Here is a 20,170-nt window from a genome sequence, read left to right as displayed (position 1 = left end):
GTCATTCGCTATCTCACCACCAGGCGCTTCCATCAGACAGGGGGGGACATAACTTTGTCTCCACATCCGCGCAACATCCTTTTTTGGCGTGGGGAGCACAACACCCCACAAAAGTCGTGTGGAGCGCGAGCGATTCGGCCGACATTTTGTTCGGCACGGGAAATTCTAGAACGATTGTCGTTTATGTACGGTGGAGCTGCGTTTGACGTTCGCGGAAGTAAGATCATTCGTTTGGTGACGTCCGTCCCCAAGTGACCGATGGTTGTGGAATAGCCATGTGGTGAACTAAAGCCTAACCCTTGATTTATCCTTGACCCTGTGAGGTATGTTAAACTTTCGCTGAAATTTGGGGACCCTTTACCGCAGTGCTTTATGTTTGTAAATTTAAATAGATCTACAACCTCTGGCACTGCGTGCCTGTTTGAGTCTACATGTGTGTGTGTATGTGTGCACAAGTTTAAAGAGCTTCCTCCAATTGCTTTTAACAAATTCTCATGTTGAATTTGAAGGTTTGTGAAACATTTTGCTGTCCAGCGAAGCGAGCCATTGCTATCGGGTGGCATGGCATTAATGACACGTAATCGAATAACCCAGCGATATCGGGCTTTTAGTGCAGGTTGTGTTAATTGGACATGGGTTAGAAATATTGCCATTTTTCCGTTCGCGATATAGGTCACTCGCACTTTTGGCGCTTACGCGTCAGCACGACAGTTCACAGCAACGGGCAAGGGGACGAAAAACCCGGCAGGGAGATCCATTTCTCTTGTTTTACGATGTTTGTTGTTTTTAGGGGTAGCTAAAGGGAAGTTAAAGCTGAGCGTGTGTGTTAATAGTCGGCGCGCGTATTTTTTTTTGTTCTGTCTCGTCCAGAGTGCGCATGATGTCCAGAGAGACACACGGAGAAGAGAGAGTTTAGCGAAGGAAAACAGCAGTGAGTTTAGGACGTCGGGCACGGCAGCCGGACCGTCATAAAGTGCGCAGTTGCATTTCGTTGGGAGATCGCGCAAGGTTCTTTATTTCCCCTTTTTAGGCTGGTGCTCTTGCTGAACCTGTTCTTTGAAGTGCATAGTGTGTAGGCTTGTTAGGGGGAGGTACGATCGTTGTAAAGCAAACACCCGCATGCTTGTCGAATACTGTGCGGGTTAAACCGTAGCTGTGTAACCTTTCCTTGCACGTACAAACACACGAAAGCGTAGACTTGCCTTTGACTGATTTATTTATTTTTCTTTTCTTCTTTCTACAGAAAAGGAGGGTTCGCTTATAGCAAGCAGCAGTTGTGTAGTAATAGCCACAGAATGCCTTTAGCTCAATGATCGCGTCAACTCTTTCGGACACCTAGAAGCGAGTGTATATGCCTCCGTACGTAACGCAAAGGTAAACAATCATACTTCGCATACAATACAGCGCGCGTTGCCTCGCTGAAAGACCCGAACCAACCATGCAGCTTTTCAAGTATGGTGTGTAGTGAAACAGCATAGTGCAAAACAACCCCGTTGCCATCATTTGCGTTTATGAGAGAAGGATAAGGAATTACAAAGCGCAGGTCCTGCAGACCTCCTCGATCGACAACGAAACTTTCAGTTCCCCGAACGGCTAACATCGAGGGCGGCAGGCGCGATCCTCGTCCGTTTTACGATAGGGCCATGGTGTACTCGACTGTGTTGGTCTATGTATGACATTGGCGCGAGACGTGACGCGTGAAACGAAAAACAGATACAAAGCGGTGTGTGAACACTTGTGTGCGCCACCGTCAAGATGTACGCAAAGCAAACTCACGCGAAAGTTGCTAGTGGTGGAGGAGGAGGCGGTGGAGGCGGTAGACAAAGCATAAAGGCAGAATATCAACCCGGTAGCAAAGCGGGTAGTGGTGTGTCCGGTGTTGAGCGTAGAGGTAGTGCGGTTTACGCGCGGAAAGCATCGGTCGTCAGCAACAGTAGTGACGTGTCGAACGATGATTACGAGGAGGTGAAACCGGACCGTCAGGTTAGCTCGCACCTGCTGGATCATGGTTACGGCTGCGGAGTTGCGTCGTTTCCGACCGTGCCGGTAATGTCCGCACAGTCGGTACAGCAACCAACCCCAAAACATCATGCTGCTGCCTCCGAGCAGCAGCAGCGTGGCCATCAACACATTAGCAGTAGAAACAATCACTCCAATGGGAGGAGCAGCCATCATCACAGTACGCCCACTTCAACCAGCATGCCATCGTCCTCAGCGCAGACAGCTGCTCGTAGCGGTGGCAAACAGCATCAGCAAGATCAGGCAGAGCAGCAGCAACACCATCACTATAGCAACAACAAGCAGAATGTGGCGGATCCACCGATCACCAATTTCTTCAGGGTAAGAGATAAACACTATCAACGAATATCGTCCGTAATTACAAGAAATGTTACGTTTTGAACATGAGTTCAACAACGAAATGAAATCCTCAAATTATACTTGTTAATTGGGAACTGGTAGACAAAAGAAATTAGTTTATGAATCATCTAATATTGGTAGCTAATATCCTACTGTTCATTTATTACAGGCCATTAAACGATCGTCGCAGTCGTCGAGCATATCTCCCACACCGGCCAAAATTGCCAAGAGTAGCAATGCGAAGACACCCAACTCTACCTGCTCTACACCAACGTCGTCTATATCGTCCTCTTCCTCGAAGAAACGCTATTCGGAACGAACTAGGTGCGAATTACTTCATGCAGCGCGCATACCAGCGCAAATCAGTCCATTAGTATGATAACGTTTATATTTCAAATTTTGGTATAATGAATTCCCACCCCAGGTACGACACGTCGCTTGGGCTGCTGACGAAAAAGTTCATCGATCTGCTGAACGAATCACCGGACGGTGTGGTCGATCTGAACATTGCCTCGACGAAGCTGAAGGTGCAGAAGCGGCGCATCTACGACATCACCAACGTGCTCGAGGGCATCGGAATGCTGGAGAAGAAGTCGAAAAACAACATCCAATGGAAGTGTGGCAATACCGTGTGCAATATCGACCGCAACACGCGAATACAGCGCGAACGGTATCGACTGCAACAGAAGGAAAACATGCTGGAGGAGATGATCGTCGAGCTGCGGTCTGCCACGAACGAGGAGATGGCGCACACGAAGCATGGCTACTTTACCTGTCAGGATCTGAGCTCGATGGAGATGTTCCGCGAGCAGACGATCGTTGTTATTAAGGCGCCACCAGAGGCTAAGCTGGAGGTGAGTTACCATGGTGTGTAGAGCGGGAAATCAACAAGAGGTTAATTCTTTCTGTATTTTTTCTTTCTATTTTTTTTTAGTGGATGAACGAAAAGATGCAACGGGAAATAGTGCTAAAGTCCGAGAAGGGAGAAATCGATGTTTTTATCTGTCCAACTGAGGATTCTGGTGTAATCGATAGTCCGGCAGTGATTGCTGGCGATCCACTACTGGAAAACTTCGAACCTGTACTATCACCTTTCCAGCGCATGGATAGAACTTCCAGCCCAAGGAGTAAGTATATCGTGTCACTTTCCCACAAACGCACACGTATTCTCATTGCTCTGTGTTCTTTATCGCTTTTGTGCATCAACAAATGCAGAAGGTTTAACGAGACCGTCCCCCTACGCGGCACAGCGCAATCTCAACCGTGCATTGTTCGAGGAAGGGTCTGCGATGAAGTGTGATCCCACGGAAGGTGTATCCGGTAGGGACAACAGCATACAGACGGCCGTAGCGTCGCTGTTCAATCTATCCGGTGCGAGTGTACCGCAGAAGGTGGTGGTACATACCGAGCGGTACGAATCGCCCATGTGCAACATGCTGGGCACGACCAGCGGCAGCAGCAGCAGCCGCGCGTCCGGTGCAATCAATGGTAGCAGCTATTACCATGGTTGCGACTCATCATCCCCAGCGGTAATAGATCAATCCGAGTTGCATTTCGATGCTAGTCAGACAACGACGACGATGATCGGGTCCACGGCGATAACGTCCAAGACTGGCGCGAGAGTTAAATCCGAACATGTGCCTGATAGTAGTAATAGTAGAAGTAGCGACATAATGCCCCCAATATCGGCGGATAGTGGCGTATTCGTATGGGGTGACGGTACGATGGATGGTGACGATCATCATCACCATCCTCACCACCACGTGGGAGGAATTCCAACGTCCACGGCGACGTCGGCGTCGTCCTCATCTTCCTCCATGCTGTCCGGTGGCGTTGGATTGGGACATCTCAACAACAACAACCACCTCAACAACGGTGGCAAAGTGACGCCGGAGGAGATCACCAACAAGAACGCGTCCCTGTCGGATACGAAACTTAGTCCAAATCTGTTCCAGTACGATTACCCCATGTCGGCGCTAAAGCCACCGAGTGCCAAGTCCTCACCGGAGAATCTTCATCAGCGTTACGGGTTATCGGATTTCGACGGTGAGTTTTTGCCTTTTTTTTTGGTGTTGGGTGTGTGTTGAAAGTATCACGGGCGGGGTTTATTTTTCCCTTATCGGAGGTCTGGACGGGGAACTAGTGGACCTGCAGTAGTGAGCTGATTCTAGCAAGAACTTGGTACTGTGATCTGTGTGGAATTAGCCACATTGTTGCGTTCACATCACAGTCTGAGTTCTTGCTTGACGGTTCGCACAGTCAACGAGTGTGGAGGAAGGTGTGAGTTTACGTGGTATGTATAAGCGTTCATCAAGATTAGCGGGGGCGATAAGGACATCGGGTTTGGATGATTTTCATTGTGGATTTGTTCGTTTCGGGGTGCATAGTGAGGTGTGTGCTACAGTGTGTGTGGTGTATGTGTTTTGTGGTGTGTGGTCGTTAAAATTTGTTCGCGTGGCAATGTTTTACATCATCATCATCAATACCGGCCCTGAACTCTCGTGGTTCTGCAGTACCATAAGCGCTTTTCGTTCTTGTAGCACCATGAGATTCAGCTCCGGTGTTTGATACTGTGCCTTGTTGTAACTGCCAATCTCTACGGTATCATTAGTCGTCGTGTAACTGGCTCATGGTGTTTGGGGGATCGTAATTCGTGTAAATGTTTAAGGGTTATTAACATTAATTCTAATTTGTTTACATTAACACACCATGAATGAAGCTGTATTATTTATAATCTGTTGTATTATAATGTTTTGGTTAAGCGCCGATTATGTTATGCATTGCTTACTCATGTCGATGTTTGTTTTCATCTTTTAGATCTGGACATTTTCTTACCATTGGAACCGACCGCCGACTACAATCTGGCGCTGAATGAATCTGAAGGTGTGTTCGATTTGTTCGATTTCAACTCCTGAAAAAGCAGCTGGCAGAAGCCGTAACAGCGGGATGTCACCACCGGCAAACGGTCAACTGCGTGCATCCTTTAACGTCGCTGACATGGGTGACGTTTGCATACAACAATAATCAGGCCAGCATCTTTATCATCAATCTTTAGCATCTAATTTTCACAAAACAAAACGATACGCTTTCATCGATACGGTGTGTTGCGGGAACGTTTCACCACTCTGCTACAAACCTTATCATTATTCAATGCGACAACACACAACAGGCAGAGTAGTGGAAATTGGAAGAAGGGTTACAGCAATTTAGCGCGTAACTGGAAATTGGCACAAACGCGGTGGTAAAGTAGGGTTGTTTTCCTTTAGTAGTGCAAACATAAGCATAGTAATTTTAAGCCAAAAGGATTTTCTTTTCGATTAGCAATTATTGTACTGTATAGGCAAACCTGAACACGCGCATCAAGCGTGTCCGTGCGTGCGCATCTGCTCGGCACTTTTAAAAAGCACCATTCGCTACACACAAATACATATAGAATACCGTTTTGCATGACGGTTGACGCGCACTCCAAGGCTCTTTTTGTTTTTGCGAAGTAAGTTGCGAAAAAGTGCAGACACAAACGAATAACAAACAGCACACAACACACAGCGAAACTCTCAGGGTGGTTGTGTGTGTTTTCGGCTATACGCTTCGCTGTATTTTGTTACTCCATTTTGTTAACAAGTTTGTTTTCTGTAGTTTTGAAAGTGTTTTCTTCCAAGAGGACAACGTTATTTCATTTTATAAGTATTTTCTTTTGTTGAATTAATTGTTTCGCAGGTTTATTATTTTTTTTATTGCTATTTTTGCATCCTTAATTTTCCTCAACAGAACTGAAGAGCGTTGTGTAATATTAGATGTGTAAGGGTGCGCCACGAGTGAAGTCAGCTCTAGTGTTTTTTTTTCCGGGCAGGGTTTTTCATTTGTTTATTTTGCTATGTGTCGTTTGAACCGTTGCAATAATGCTTCGATAATTAGGTAGAGGCGTTCGCGCTGCGTCAAGGCGGCAGGCTAGCTTTAGCGGCACTTGCGTCGTGCGATGATTGCAGGCAAGAAGAGTTTTGCAAAACAATATGGTTCGAATGAGTACAACAAAGCTTTCGAATTCCTTGTCCCCGGTGGTGTGTACGCGGTGCGTAGTGCCGAAGTTATGCAGACAAAACAGCGGGTGCATATACATAAAATTAGCAAAACCCTACAAACAAACAAACAAACAAACAACAATGCAAAGGGGAAAAGACTTTTATGATTTATCTTTACAAAATTGCGTAGTAGTTACTTTTATTTGTGGTATACTGTAAATAATAGCGGGTAAGGCTTGTAAATTATTTCAAATAAAGCGGTTCCGATGCGGTTTAGAAAAAAACGGAACGATTAGCACCGAAATAGATGACCAGATGAAAACATAGTTTTTTTTTTCTCTCTTTCACGCAACAAAAAAGGTACCGAGAGTAGTAAAAATGTGGATTCAGTCGGTTAGAATAATGTTACAAAGCAAGCAACACAAGCATTTGAGAAACAAACCTCTCGTTTGAAGAATTTTCGAGCAGCGGAAAAGGGTCAAACGGAGAAGAGAATGACAAGCTCTAGTTGAAGGAAGGTAAAAGAGAGCAGTAAAAAGCAATGTAGAAAAGATGTTGGGACAGTCCAAGTATGAAGTTGCAGCAAGCGGAAGGGTTTTGATAGGGCCAAATGATAGGGAAGAACCGACAGGACCGCAACGCGGTTGTAGGGGTGGCACGGTCGCATATTTTAAATATACTAGTATGTAAGCAACAAAATGGCAGGAAGGGTGGGACGATCGCACGACGAATCCCTCAACATTCACAGAAATAATGTTAACGTGTAGCGTGTAGAGTAGATTGAATCGCGATGATTCTGGGACACAAAAGAAAGCGAAGACGACGAATACGCTGCGAATACCAGAGAGGGAGAGAGCAATTATGATTTTACACGCGCGCAATCATCCATCTACTTTGCTCGAGCTGTTGTGGATTTTGGTTTGTTTGTTGTAAAGACGAACCCACACATATGATGGCGACAGTGAGTGAATTAGCGTACGAGCGAGTGAGAAATGTACTACGTGTCATTGATCAATGCTTTTTTTTAATAAGCCGAAGCAAAGAATGTACAACAAGAAAACCCTCTATTAAGGATATAACCGCAACCACAAGTAGTAACCGCTCTTGGTGTCGATAATGTGGGTGTGCGTTTTTAAGAAGCCGTGATGGGTCCATTCGACACTGGGGGTAGGTTAGACAGTAATTAAATACGCTTTCTTCATACACGAAGCCTCCGTTACATTTGCCAACTTTGAGAGATGTACAGGCCCCCCTTGGGGTCTGGTTTTGAGTTAACGTTTAATTTGGAAACACTAAGCGTACACCCACGCGATCTCGGCGTCTGTGTCTCGCGGTATGATAAAATATACATGTTTGTGGAGTATCGTTTGTTACTGTAATTTACAAAACCACTAAGCTTAAAGAGAAAAGAGTACGTTAAAACACACCTCCTGTTCTCTCCGACAGTTTAGTTGCGGTGTGGTCGTGCTTCTGTGAATACGTAGACCGCTGTCGAATGTTTAGTGCTTTCGTTCCTGGTTACGGTGGTAACCGGAAAACCCCGTGTCATTTTCTTTTGTTGTTGTTAGCATTGTAACAGCGTCCTGGTTCCACAACCCGAAGAAACAAGCAGAATCGAACCTATTTCATTAACTATTATGGTACGACTAGTATAATTTTAATGCGTTAGCAAAGTGCTAGATAGAGATTGACATAACTTTTCTTTAGTAGTTAAATGTAAATGATACCCTGGAGTGGAGGTGGGAAAAGAAACAATCGAGCCCCCAAATCCCCAAAACAATAGGAAAAACAGTTGCGCCAGAGAACTTAATTAATAATGTGTTTTTGTTTTGTTTCTTCAATGGTTTTGTTTTTCCATTATTTTTTTTTTGTGTTGAAAATCATTCATTCTGCTGTAGATGTGTTTAAACCGAGAGCACTGTAAAGCAAGCAAACAATTGTAAAGAGAGGGAGAGAGAGACAAGAGTGAAAAGAAGTTAACTCTTTGCAAAGGAAACAAAAATAAGGAAAAATTAAACACCTCCCAAATAGAAAAAAGAGGGGCGAGAGAGAAAAGTAAGACACAGTACGGATGGCTTATGTGTTAGTGGGGATAATAGGATTGATCCAGGGAATTTGGTCCAGACAAAATGAGGACCTTTGTGCGGATAATGTAAACAAATACAAAACAAACAAAACATTACAAAGCCACCAATAGGGGAATCATCCCCACTCACACACACATGCACACTCCGTGGAGTGTGCAATGGAGAAGAAGTAAAAAGTTTGTATTTTTCTTTTTGTCCACACGAAACAAAAAAATACATTTGTGAGAAAGGTTATCTAAAATTGTAACTACACCCTTGTTTGTATCGCTGAAAGTATTTGAAAGAAAGCGCTTACAAGTGTTTAAAATTATTCATTTCGTTTGCAGTGCAGTGACGAGGTTCAAAAGGAAACGAAAGCCATTAGACTGGTTTCCATTTGAAGGAAACTGAATTACCGATCTAATCTTCACTCCGGGATAGCTAGCTCGATCGCTAATGGACACAGTGCAAGGTAAGTCGGAGAATCAAATCATCAGTTTATAACATGACTATAATAATAATTATAATGACTGAAGATCATTGGAAGAAGAATGAAGGTGATCTGTTTGTAGAATTATTTATTCAAAGCGAGGATTTTAAACCCAGATCAGACCTACTGAGACTTTCCCAAACGAATTTTTGTTATATTGAGAAAGTATCATTGGGATCATCGATAAATGATCTATTATGAGCAAGTCTAATACCGCGCTACTGTTACAGTCGAATTTGAAAGGATTTTTTTCTGGAAAAGATATGTAAAAATTAGTTCAATCGTTGATCGCATCGCATTAATATAAAAATAACGCCAAGAATTCAGTTATCAATGGGAGGATACAAAAATGTCAACACATACAACAATTCGTTTTGTATCTAGATATAAATTGTTTATTGCTTTCTTCATTACAAACTGCACAATTCTTGTTCTGTGAAGAGCTGCCTGGTTGAGTTCCGTTCCTGCGTTCTTCACAGTGGTTGGTTGGTTGTTACAAACGAATTAAAAGAAAATATACGACAAAGTACACGAATTGCGAATATTGCTTGTTGTTTTTTTTTAACGTAACAGTAACGACTACCACCAGCGCGATCCTCACGTGTATTATGATGCTGTGCTTTCTTTACAAGTGCGTGAACCAAAATGATAAGAAAATATTACATTATAATCATATTTGCTTTTTACACGTATTAGTAACCTTCACTCTTACCACCTTAAAATGTGATCGTACGCAATTAGAATGTGGTGTTTTCCGTGTGTAAGAAAACTTTCCCTCCAGTGTGTGATGTTTACGATCAGCTCGATTACTTCATTACACCCTTCAATCTTATTGCTATAGCTTTTCTCATGGTCTAGTTCTGAAACGGTGTGTAAGGAATATTATGTTCTAATCATGATCTCTACTCCGCTGTTGCCATCTATCGGTATCCCTATGGTGGTAGAACGGTTAGTTGTGTAAGCGCAGCTTTGCTAAAGAATGGAATTCACTGTACAAATTTCTCATGCTTTTTGCTTTTTGTTTCTCCTGATATGTTTTGCATTTTAGGTTTGTATGCAGCGTTTCAAATTGTATTGGCACAAAATAATCGACTTTTGTGACTAGGCTTTAGACTGCTTCCTCTTCTGCATAGTATGTTTTTAGCGTACTTCTTGCGTTCCTGCTATCCTATATCAGTTCACCTCCCTCCCGCGAAGACTTTTGCCTGCTTCGATTTCCATTCTGGTAAGTGATTTTGCCAGATTTTCCCCAACATTAATAAGTTCCCTCCCGCTCTATTTAACTGGTAGATATTATGTACAACACGTGCTCAGAAGAGTACGCTAATTACTATTACGACTACTACTACTACTACTGCTACTACTACTACTACTACTATTGATGAGAAGCGTTGTGGTAGTAGTAAACCGGTACCGATTACCGATCGTTGGAAGCGGATGTCGATGCAGCAGCGGTACTGCTTGCGATAGCTACATCTTCGACCGGTCGACCGGATGTTACCGTCGCTGCTGTAGTAGTGGCGTAGACTGTCGAGGAAATTGTGCCGGCAACATCGGCTGTGACACCGGTAGTACTTGATGCTACACCCGCCCCAACCGTCACCGAGGAGGTAACCCTTTCGAACATTAGATCATTCCCAACGGTGTTCCGAATCCAGGTGGAAATGTTTGAGGTAATCGAATTGTAGATGGCCGGATGTGGTCGTTTGCCACAGTTCCCGTGATAGCTGAGAATGCCTTCCAGCTGCCACTGACCAGAACCGTCCAGGTAGCACATCAGTGGCGCACCCTCATCATTCTGCAAGTACGAATAGTAGCAATGAAAGATATGTAAGTAAAGAAGGAAGGACTGGCAGTGGAGTATATCGAAACTTACGTAGCATGTCGTTTTGTTGCTGTTTAGATACCCGGCACAGATGGCATTTTCGGGCAGGGAACCATTGTAGTGCATCGAGGAGTTGCATTGTTCCGTTGATACCGTCGGTACGGGCAGATACTTGAGATACTGTTCCGTCGTGGCCGTATTTTCGAGATCTGAACCCCAGCCGGCCGTTAGGCAGAGTTGCTCCGAGTCAATGTTGGCTCTTTCGGCCAAACAAACGCTACCCACCATTTCGTTCAACTTCAGCGGAGTGGACAGTTCCAGCAGGGCTAAGTCACCGGTGTACATGAACTGTTTGTACTTCGACTGTCGGTGGACATGAGAGATACTTCGTTAGAACCAGGTACATTAGCACGATAAAGTCTGATCTGCTTACCTGCGGATACGGCACAACACGCTTCACATCCACGATCTGGTACGAAGCGTTCGCCGGGCGGTGTGTGGCATCTTCGAGCGAGGCATTAAACTGAGCACTTCCGGCAAAGAGTTTCCAGCTCATGTCACCCACGTTACGATTGTTGACAAACTCTGTCTTGCCCATGATGCAGGTGTAGCTGGCCAGTGCCCATCGGGGAGAAACTGTTGAGCCGAATGCCGAGAACGAATGTAAGTATAAGGTTGCTATGAGGAAGAGCTGTTGTACTTACCAATGTTGGCCGTGCACTTAATGGCAGCATTGTTACTGAAGGCCAACGCCAAACTGGGCCATTGGTTAGGGTCTGACGTTACTCCACCTGCGATCCGTTGTTCCAACGTCGGCTGAATACTCTCACGACCACAGCCTACATGGACATCACATAAACACAGATTAGTTTTGACGAATACCCTTACTCAGTAAGACTTCGGTTGCTATGACAACTTACGGTATTCTTCACAGTAAAGCTTCAAACCCTGGTTGCACTCCATCGAGTGGATCGGTTCAAACTCCAGCCGGTTCTTCTCTGTCACCCGGTACATACTGTCCACCAGGGAGCTATTGCCTGTGGCCACTTTGCCGAACAGTATCTTGCTAGCTCCGGCGAATCCCAGCTCAGCACACACCTGATCCGCAAGCACACCGTTCCATCCATCCCCACAAACGGCAAGCGCGTCCGAGGAGTTGCGCTTCACGCGCAACGTTCCATCGTCCCGGTCCAGCTGGTAACAGTGCCATTCGTCCGACTGGTCCGGACATTGCGGATGTCCGTCGCATACGTACGCCCCTTGCACGCAGCCACCGGTATTGCACTTGAAGCTGTCCAGCGGACAATCACACAGCCTCTCATCTTCACCATCGCTACAGTCGACGGACCCGTCACAGCGCCACGCTTCCGGGATGCACTTACGCTGACCGGCACAGAAGTACTCATCGTTTGTGCACGTGTCCGGGCAGTTGCTTTCATCGAACCCGTTGGCACACTGCTCCAGTCCGTCACACTTCCACAGCGCCGGCAGACACGGGCCATTGCCGGTGGCCGGATTACAGGAGAGCTCGTCAAAGTTGCACCTCCACTCGCCACAGTTCTGCTCGTCCGAACCATCGTGACAGTGGGCAATACCGTCGCATACGTGCTGCCGCGCAAGACACACACCGTCCAGACACTGGAAGTGTCCCGGGCAGCCGAGCCGCTCGCAATCCTGCTCGTCCGAGTTGTCCGAGCAGTGGGACACGGAATCGCATCGCTCCGACTTCTGAATGCATGAACTTCCGTCCTTGATCGAGGTGCCGTTGATGCACTCGAACTGTCCAACGGCGCATTTGGTGAACATGGAGCTGGCGGCAGATGCAGCACGCTCCAGTAACGTATCCATTTCATTGTCCCCGGTGCTCGTGGTGGTGATCGAGGCTACCGGCCCGGGACGTGTTTCGTCTTCCTCAGAAAAGCGATTTCCGATTAACGACGTTTCATTTGATCGCTCTGATCTAATCAAATGAAACGTCGTTTCGTCTAAAAAATGACCGGTCGTCGTGGTTGGGATGAGGGTGGCTGGATTGTTGGGTTCGACGGTAGAACCAGAACCGGACCCGGATGCTATGCCTACTGTGGTTGACGAGTCTTTCTTCCAATTGAGCGGTATAACGCGAAGATCGTTATCGAGTATATTGTTGTCGTCCGCAAGATCGTTCTCCTTGAGACTGATCAGATCTTTCTCGATTGCTGTAATGCGTTCCAGTGCCTCTGTCACTACGGGTGGTAGAGTTGACGTGCTAGTGGAGGTCGTCGTAGTGCTTGGAGTTGTCGACGAGGACGTAGTCGTTGTCGTGGTCGATGTCGTTGAACTGCTTCCGGGTGTGGTGGTTTCATCGGTTCGATTCTGAGCTCTTGAAGTTGAATCGGCGTTCTCCAGCAATGTAGCTCTCTCCACTTCAAGCGTTGTCGTGGCAAGCGATTCCTCTTCATCGCTTGTGGTCGTTTGGATCATCTCGGTACTGTCATGCAGCGCGACGCCTTCCGTCACACTTCTAACCATCTGTTCCGTCGTCGATGAAGACTCACCGCCCGAGACGGCCCGTGAAGTCGTAGAATTCTCATTCGAACGTTCAGTAGTGGAACTCTGTTCCTTTAGAGCTTCCTTGGTCTGCTCCATCATGGTGGTGGGCTCTTCCATTTCACGCTCCGTACTAGTGACCATCTCCTCTCCACTACTCGTAGTCTGTTCGACAATGTTTCTCGAGCTCGCCACCGACAGCAACTCCTCCAGGGATTCCGTAGTCACCGGCACCGGGCTGCGGATGGTCGTCGTGATGTAGATCGTTTCCGTGACGTGCGAGTTCAACTGCTTCTTATATTCATTCCTGTCGCTTTCCTTCGTCAACGGCACCACGTCCAAAAACTGTGGTTGCGTTTCAACCTCATACGCCTCGTGCCGATCCAGACCCTCGTGCAATATCTTCACCAAGCTTGCGTTGTTTTCCGTCTCCGGCAGGAACGGTGACTCATTGTGCGCGGCTAGGATGGGTGCACTGGTTTCGGCCTCAACTACGGTTTCCGTTACGGCGTACGATGCTGCAGCGTTTCGAGTGCTGGAAGTTTCAACCGACGGAAGGAATGGGTTCGTTTCATCTTGTCGCTCTGCGTCACGCCCAAAAGCTTCCGTCGAGGTAGCAAAGCTAGTCGAGGAACGCCATTGCTCGAGTGAAATTGGGCTGGAGGTGGCGTACACCGTGTTTTCCGCTGTATCGTTCGTGGACAACGAACGACCCTCGAATCCGTTCACCGTCGTCGCGCCTTTCGGTGTGGAAGCGGCCGTTGGTTTTGGCGTTACGAAGAAACTCGACGTGGACGGCATTGGTGTGTCGTCTACGATCGTTTCAGTGACCGGTGCGGGTGGATCCTCGGATGGTTTTGTTACCGACACTACCACGACGTTCGGTGTTGTGCTTTCGATCGTGCTCGCATGCTTCTGCATCGATTCGTTATCCACGAACATAAAGTCGGGTAGCTGAGAATCATCCGTAGTAGAGGATGGCGATGTGGAGGAAGCTTGGATCGTTGTGCTGATCGTGTAAGAGGCTGTGTCACGCTCCGTAGTGGATTGAACCGTTTGCCTTAGCAGCTTATCGGAAGCGGTCGATTTCTCCTCGGTGTCGCTGCTCGATGAAGGTTCGGGTTCACTAGCAGGTTCAGGTTCACTAGCAGGTTCAGGTTCACTCGTAGGTTCAGGTTCACTCGTAGGTTCAGGTTCACTCGTAGGTTCCGGTTCACTACTTGGTTCCGGTTCTACCGCTGGTTCGGGCTCACTAGTCGGTTCCGGTTCACTCGAAGGTTCCGGTTCTGACGTAGGTTCCGGTTCACTTTTGGGTTCGGACTCCGTGGTAGAGGCCTCAGTAGAGATGATCAGCTTGGCGGAATGATCGTTAGATGATGCTTTCGTGAAGGTATTTGAGCTACTCGATTCTGGCTCGGGTTCACTCGTTGGTTCCGGTTCACTTTTAGGTTCCGGCTCCGGTTTCGGTTTGCTATCAGCTTCCGGTTCACTAGACGGTTCGGGTTCACTCGCAGGTTCTGGTTCACTCGCAGGTTCCGGTTCACTCGTTGGCTCAGGTTCACTTGCAGGTTCTGGTTCACTTGCAGGTTCTGGTTCACTTGAAGGTTCCGGCTCACTTGCAGGCTCTGGCTCACTTGCAGGCTCTGGCTCACTTGAAGGTTCCGGCTCACTTGCAGGCTCTGGCTCACTTGATGGTTCCGGTTCGCTTGAAGGCTCCGGTTCACTAGTGGGTTCAGGTGCACTCGCAGGTTCTGGCTCTGGTTCACTCGCAGGTTCAGGCTCTGGTTCACTGGCAGGTTCGGGCTCACTGTTAGGCTCTGGTTCACTAGCCGGTTCCGGCTCACTCGCAGGCTCGGGTTCGCTCTTTGGTTCCAGCTCACCGCTATTAAACGCAGGCACAGGGGTATAGCACGTGCGGCCATCCTCATCATTCAACAACATGCCTTTCGGACAGGTGCACATAAAATCGCCAACCTTCGGATCAAATACGCAACCATACTCGCAGCTGCAAAAGATTCAACAGAAAGAGAAGAGTTGTACGGTGAAACCATTGCAGCAGCGCAAACATCTTCATCCCTACTTACTTCTTTCCAGAGCTTCGCATGACGCAAACATCCGGCAACCGGGCAACGCGGATCGAATTGTTTGGCACGATGTAGGTGGACAGATAGTTTCCGTTCTGCTGCAAGAAGCTATTCAACCGGTGCTTCATCGTGTCCTCGGACAGTTCCATCGTGTTCGGTTCCCAGCTGACACGGTAATCCACCACCACGGAACCAGGCCTACACACGGGGGAAGGAAAGGTTACGAAAAGGTTAGCACGGTACCAAATGGGCAACGGAATTGGCAACTTACTTCATGTTTAGAATCTTGACATAGATAGGTCCGCGTGCGTCCGGCGTGCTGAGCGTGTCTTTCAGCTCTTCCTCCAGCTCCAGCGCCAGCGTTTTGTAGGCGGAACTGTTCGGATTGCGATAGTCTTCCAAGAACTCGACGTTCGCCAGCGTGATCTGTCCCTCGAGTGTGTTCGGTACGTACACGGTGTTCTCCTCGGTGGCCGGTGGTACCGGTGGTACGGTTGAGCTTGGTGGCGACGGTGTCGTTGGATATTCGCTGCTGGTACTCGTCGTCGATGCGGTGCTACTGCTGGCATTACCCGGGCGTGCTTTACCACCTCCGAATACGCCGGCCGTAGCCACCTTGTCACCGAACTGACGCGACTCAACTGGAGTAGGACTGTCGTTGAAGATGACACCGGATCCAGCGAGGATGGCCACTACGATCACGGCCAGCAGTACCGCCAGACCGAGCAACCAGAACGGCCAATTCTTGCGCTTCTTCTCTCGCTTATCCTTGGTGACGTACAGCTTTTCACCCCTAAGGGAAAGGTTAGAACGGAAGAGGTTAGCTCAGGAGCTCAGTTGTCTCTGGGCGACGTCTTTCATCTCTGTACACATATGGACATTATTTACAGATGCTTTAACCCGTCAAGCGACCATGTGGGAAGCGTGGAAGTGTGGTGTGATCTCGACCTTCAAACCTGTATCATAATGTAAACACCCTGCCTGCTTTAATGCATGAAGAATCCTCTAGCAGCAAACCGTAACCATGTGAATCCGTATGAGTCAAAATGTACAATGTGTGCCGTTAGGGAAGCGGGTTGGAGTTCCTGGGATGTGTTATTCTACGGTTGGATCTCTCACGTCCAGATGCGTTGAGGTTTAGTTACACAGTCCCGTCCCGTTGAAGCGTGTGGGGATGGTGGTCTGAAGTTTGTGTCTTGTTGGTGTTTGTCGCGATCGAATGCGGATCGAATCAATCCGCGGGAATGGATTTTGAGAAAACAACCCAGTTTCTTTTTCGTGTGCCATGTGAATATATACACAAGTAAGACTAATGCATCTTCTGTTTGATTTCTTTTGTACAGTGCATGTGTGTGTGTGTGTGTTTCGCTGTGTCTGAGAAGAAGCCCCGTACCGGAACAGAATGCAAACAACACGGAACCAAAGCAACGGACACATTGGAGGCGCATGAAAACACGAAAGTGCCAGTCACAGTTTCCGGAGGTCTGAAAAGCCCGCAACACACCACCAGATAGCAGAGGTAGCGAAATGACCCCAAGGTAGGTACCGACAGAGGGAGAGAGAGAGAGAGTGACACTAACACGACGCCTAGCTCTAAATGGGGTTGGGGGTGACGGATTATTCAGACGATGGCTTGAGAGAATGGGTGTGCTGATGGGGGGGGGTGTACCTCGTGATTTTGGTCCACTGTTTATAGTCCATCGTTCCGGGGGCGGGCTCATTAACCGAGTGCCCGGTGTAGTCGACACCGCGGCCATGACGTCCGTACACGGGATGACCAACCGGACCGTGGCGTGACTTTTGGAAGGAGACACTACCGGTACCGTAGGCGAAGAAGCGTAGTGGAGCAGGGATTTGGGGAGTGTACATATACGAGACCAACACGGTCAAAAAGTAACAGCAACAAACAGAGAGAAAGAGAAAGACAGAGAGAGATAGAGAGAGCAAAAGAGGGATGGTGAAAAAAAACACGCACACACACACACACACACACACTTAAACTCACAAACACTCGGTGGGGGTGCATAGGGATGTGGACACGGGGGGAGGGAGGGAAAGATGGTGGAACGGGAGGGATGATAAGAAATTATGAGATGACGATAGGGAAGGCTTGTTATCAATTGTAATTAGCCGCAGCATGAACCAGGTTTGAATGAACCTTCTTGTGGGGAGATATTAGAGGATTAATTTCGATGGAAGGAAGGGGTAACGGTGGGACGTTGTCAAGGACGAGACATTTTAGGCGGGGAACGCATCCTAACACGTGCAAGAGCTCGGTTTCGCTTCATCCCAAAAACCTCATGAAAACACATTGCCTTACCTCATGAACTTCCGGTGTTCGTTCACCGGCACAAAGTACTCATCGTACGGATCGCCCAGATCCACCTCGGTGTCCTTCTTGACCGGTAGCGCACCGGCCCCGTTCGTCCCGTTCTGATGGTGCCCGTTCGTCGCAGGCTTCGAGGACATGTTAAGCAGCTCCAGGTTAACGGCCTCGGCGAGCGGTTTCTCGCCGACCGTCTTGCCATTGACCGACACCACGCCGAGAGACTTCTCGTCCTTGCCCGCCGTATGACCGAACGAGCTGAGCGGCCGTTTGTTGTCGTGCTCCAGCTCGAAGCCCGGATTGTCCAGACCGTTCGATTTGCGACCGGCACTGCTGCCACTGGGTGATCCGCCGGACCCGGCGCTACGGTTTAGCGCGGCGTACTCGTTCGTTTCCCCGTCCGGGCTGGTCCCGATCGGGAGCTCGATGTGACGCGGCGAGGGCGTTGGCACGGCGGTGCTGTTCGTACGCGAGTTCTGATCGTCGTCCCCAATCGAGAGGGATATTTCGTTCTTGTAGGCATAGGCACCATCATCACCACCGACCGGATGGTGACCGTGATCATTGCTGGACGAACCGGACTCGTCCATCTCTGGGCCCGTGTGACGTCTAACCGTCCTGCACCTGTCCTTCACACTCCGAGGTTCCGAATGTTGGCCAAAGGTCCTTGACGACTCCGATTTAGGGGAATGCTTGCTCGCACTTTGCTTCACTTAAACAACTCGCGGCCGTACGCTGGTTCTGCTGTGGGACAAGTAGAAGAAAAAGAGCACCATTAGACACGGAAGCCACGTTTACGTTTAGATTCGCGCCCACAAGGCGACTTTGTCTCTTTTGGCTAGAAAAGATCTCCCTTTCGCTGCTCAAATGCTCAAATAAGTGGAGTTTAATTTGCTTCATATAACCCGAACCTGGATCACATCCACCGCTGACGTCACGACAGAGACCTTAAGCGGCACAAGAAGAAAGGTTAGCGCTGTTTGTTTGTGAATTCGTTGGACAACTCTACGTGCCTTCACTACTACCCTCAACTGATGCCCAAACCGCCACCGTTGGGTCGTGGTCCCGTTCGAGGCCGGACAATCACGACGGCCGGCTGGCTTCTAGCGTGGTCCGGGGTGGTCGCACCCAGTCGTGGAGTTGCGTTTCTTGCAAAATTGGTCCAGCCGTCTTGGGGGCGACTGTGTGCCGGCAGGGCAAATGACTCTTGTTCGCGCGCAGGCACTCGGTATCGGGTCCACGTTTCGGGTCGTTATGATCTGGTTTTATTCGCTTGCACCTTTTTGGTCTGCCCATGTCTGGTACGAGTCGGTCGAGTTCTCTCCCGCCCCAGGTCTGGAGGTTTGCAATACGTCTAGGTGATTGCGGTGTTGTGTGTCGGCGTCGTTGGTGATTGTTGTTGCTGTTGGTAAGCAACCGTACAAAGCGCGGCCGAGTTTGGGTCCCCCGCCTTGGGAATGTTCATTCGAGTGGTGTTTTGTGCACACACCTTCCAGAACCCGGCCAGGGTGAGTCGCTTCGATTCCTCCCAAAGAAAGCAGGCGTGCGGTGAAGATGTGTCCGACACGCAGGGGGCGTCCTCCCCGACCAGTGTACAAAAGGAAAGCGCACCACGAAAAAGAAAGACCGCAACCAACCACCGCCAGCTGCCGCCAGCCCAACAGAAGGATCCGGAGGGGCAGTGGGTCCTTTTCGGTAATCAACCGTGCGAAGGAGTGCGAAGGAACAGAGAAAACAGGTTTCTCGCTTTGCTGACGAAATGTTTCTGCAGTTTGCTTCACCGGGTCGCGGGGGAACCCCTCAGCTGTGTATTATACGCTCTGGGCGTCTGTTTCCCTTCTCGGCCCAAGCCAAGGGATGGTACACGATCCTACCAAAACGGCACAGTACGCTGCCGGTGCGATTGAGGGTCGCTCCCGAGTCTTCTGCTCTGTATCTGTCGTTGGTGTTGCTTGCAGGAAATGCGTATTGTTGGCTCTGTGTCTGTGTGTGCAGCGAGGTGTAAAGGAAAGGAAGAACAACAGCCAAACGGCATGAAGATTCCCATTCCCAACCGCGATCCAGACGGGCAGAGAGGGAAAGTCTTGGGCATCTCTCTCTGCCCAAACAGGTTCTTTGTCTTTCCCGGCCTTTGACTGGGGGTGAACCCACCCTGTGAATGAGGGGCAGGTTCCGGCAGGCAGGTAGGACCAAGTACCCCCCCTCTGTTTTGCTCGGTATGCGTCAGCAGTGTAGGAAGGGTTCGCCAAACGCCGTGTGAAAGGATGAAGCGAGAATGAAGCGTGAAGCTTTTTTCTTTTACACAACCCGCTGCCAAACAAAATGAGCGCGAATTCGAGAATGGGGCCTAAGGTCTCACACGATTTTTTGTGTGTGTGAGTGCAAAGCCCAAAAAAGGATGTTTCGTTTCGCACCCCCCCCGCCGCCCAAAACATTGTTGTTAAGGACTTTTGGTTTGGCGTTCCAATTTTCGATT

The 20,170-nt window shown here is 48.5% G+C and overlaps 2 protein-coding genes across 2 annotated transcripts; one reads left to right on the top strand and one right to left on the bottom strand.

Annotated features, from left to right (window-relative positions):
• The first annotated feature begins 1,275 nt into the window (after nucleotides 1-1,275).
• On the top strand, nucleotides 1,276-8,694 carry LOC128310832 (transcription factor E2f1). Its single transcript, XM_053047559.1, has 6 exons — nucleotides 1,276-2,340; nucleotides 2,528-2,682; nucleotides 2,783-3,212; nucleotides 3,293-3,485; nucleotides 3,574-4,404; nucleotides 5,176-8,694. Exons 1-6 carry the CDS (start codon nucleotides 1,756-1,758, stop codon nucleotides 5,271-5,273), a joined length of 2,292 nt encoding a protein of 763 aa, XP_052903519.1. The 5' UTR covers nucleotides 1,276-1,755; the 3' UTR covers nucleotides 5,274-8,694.
• A 621-nt stretch (nucleotides 8,695-9,315) lies between these two features.
• On the bottom strand, nucleotides 9,316-18,284 carry LOC128309643 (serine-rich adhesin for platelets-like). The gene is made up of 9 exons (XM_053046078.1): nucleotides 17,689-18,284; nucleotides 17,038-17,181; nucleotides 15,640-16,161; nucleotides 15,369-15,566; nucleotides 11,679-15,289; nucleotides 11,463-11,597; nucleotides 11,192-11,394; nucleotides 10,810-11,121; nucleotides 9,316-10,731 (listed from the first exon to the last, which is right to left on the bottom strand). Exons 1-9 carry the CDS (start codon nucleotides 18,282-18,284, stop codon nucleotides 10,351-10,353), a joined length of 6,102 nt encoding a protein of 2,033 aa, XP_052902038.1. The 3' UTR covers nucleotides 9,316-10,350.
• Nucleotides 18,285-20,170: the final 1,886 nt, after the last annotated feature.

Source organism: Anopheles moucheti, chromosome 2, assembly GCF_943734755.1.
Source record: "Anopheles moucheti chromosome 2, idAnoMoucSN_F20_07, whole genome shotgun sequence".
Taxonomy (NCBI): Eukaryota; Metazoa; Arthropoda; class Insecta; order Diptera; family Culicidae; genus Anopheles; species Anopheles moucheti.
The sequence above is the reverse complement of the archived record's forward strand: the minus strand, read 5'-3'. Positions and strand labels throughout refer to the sequence as shown.

Excerpts from the sequence above, each read along its gene's own strand:
- LOC128309643 (XM_053046078.1), bottom strand. The coding sequence starts at position 18,284 with ATGGACGAGTCCGGTTCGTCCAGCAATGATCACGGTCACCATCCGGTC. Across the intron at positions 17,182-17,688 it reads GAACACCGGAAGTTCATGAG|TGTCTCCTTCCAAAAGTCAC; the intron begins GTAAGGCAATGT and ends CGGTACCGGTAG. Across the intron at positions 11,122-11,191 it reads GTGTTGTGCCGTATCCGCAG|TCGAAGTACAAACAGTTCAT; the intron begins GTAAGCAGATCA and ends GTCCACCGACAG.
- LOC128310832 (XM_053047559.1), top strand. The coding sequence starts at position 1,756 with ATGTACGCAAAGCAAACTCACGCGAAAGTTGCTAGTGGTGGAGGAGGA. Across the intron at positions 2,683-2,782 it reads CGCTATTCGGAACGAACTAG|GTACGACACGTCGCTTGGGC; the intron begins GTGCGAATTACT and ends TTCCCACCCCAG. Across the intron at positions 3,486-3,573 it reads TAGAACTTCCAGCCCAAGGA|AAGGTTTAACGAGACCGTCC; the intron begins GTAAGTATATCG and ends CAACAAATGCAG.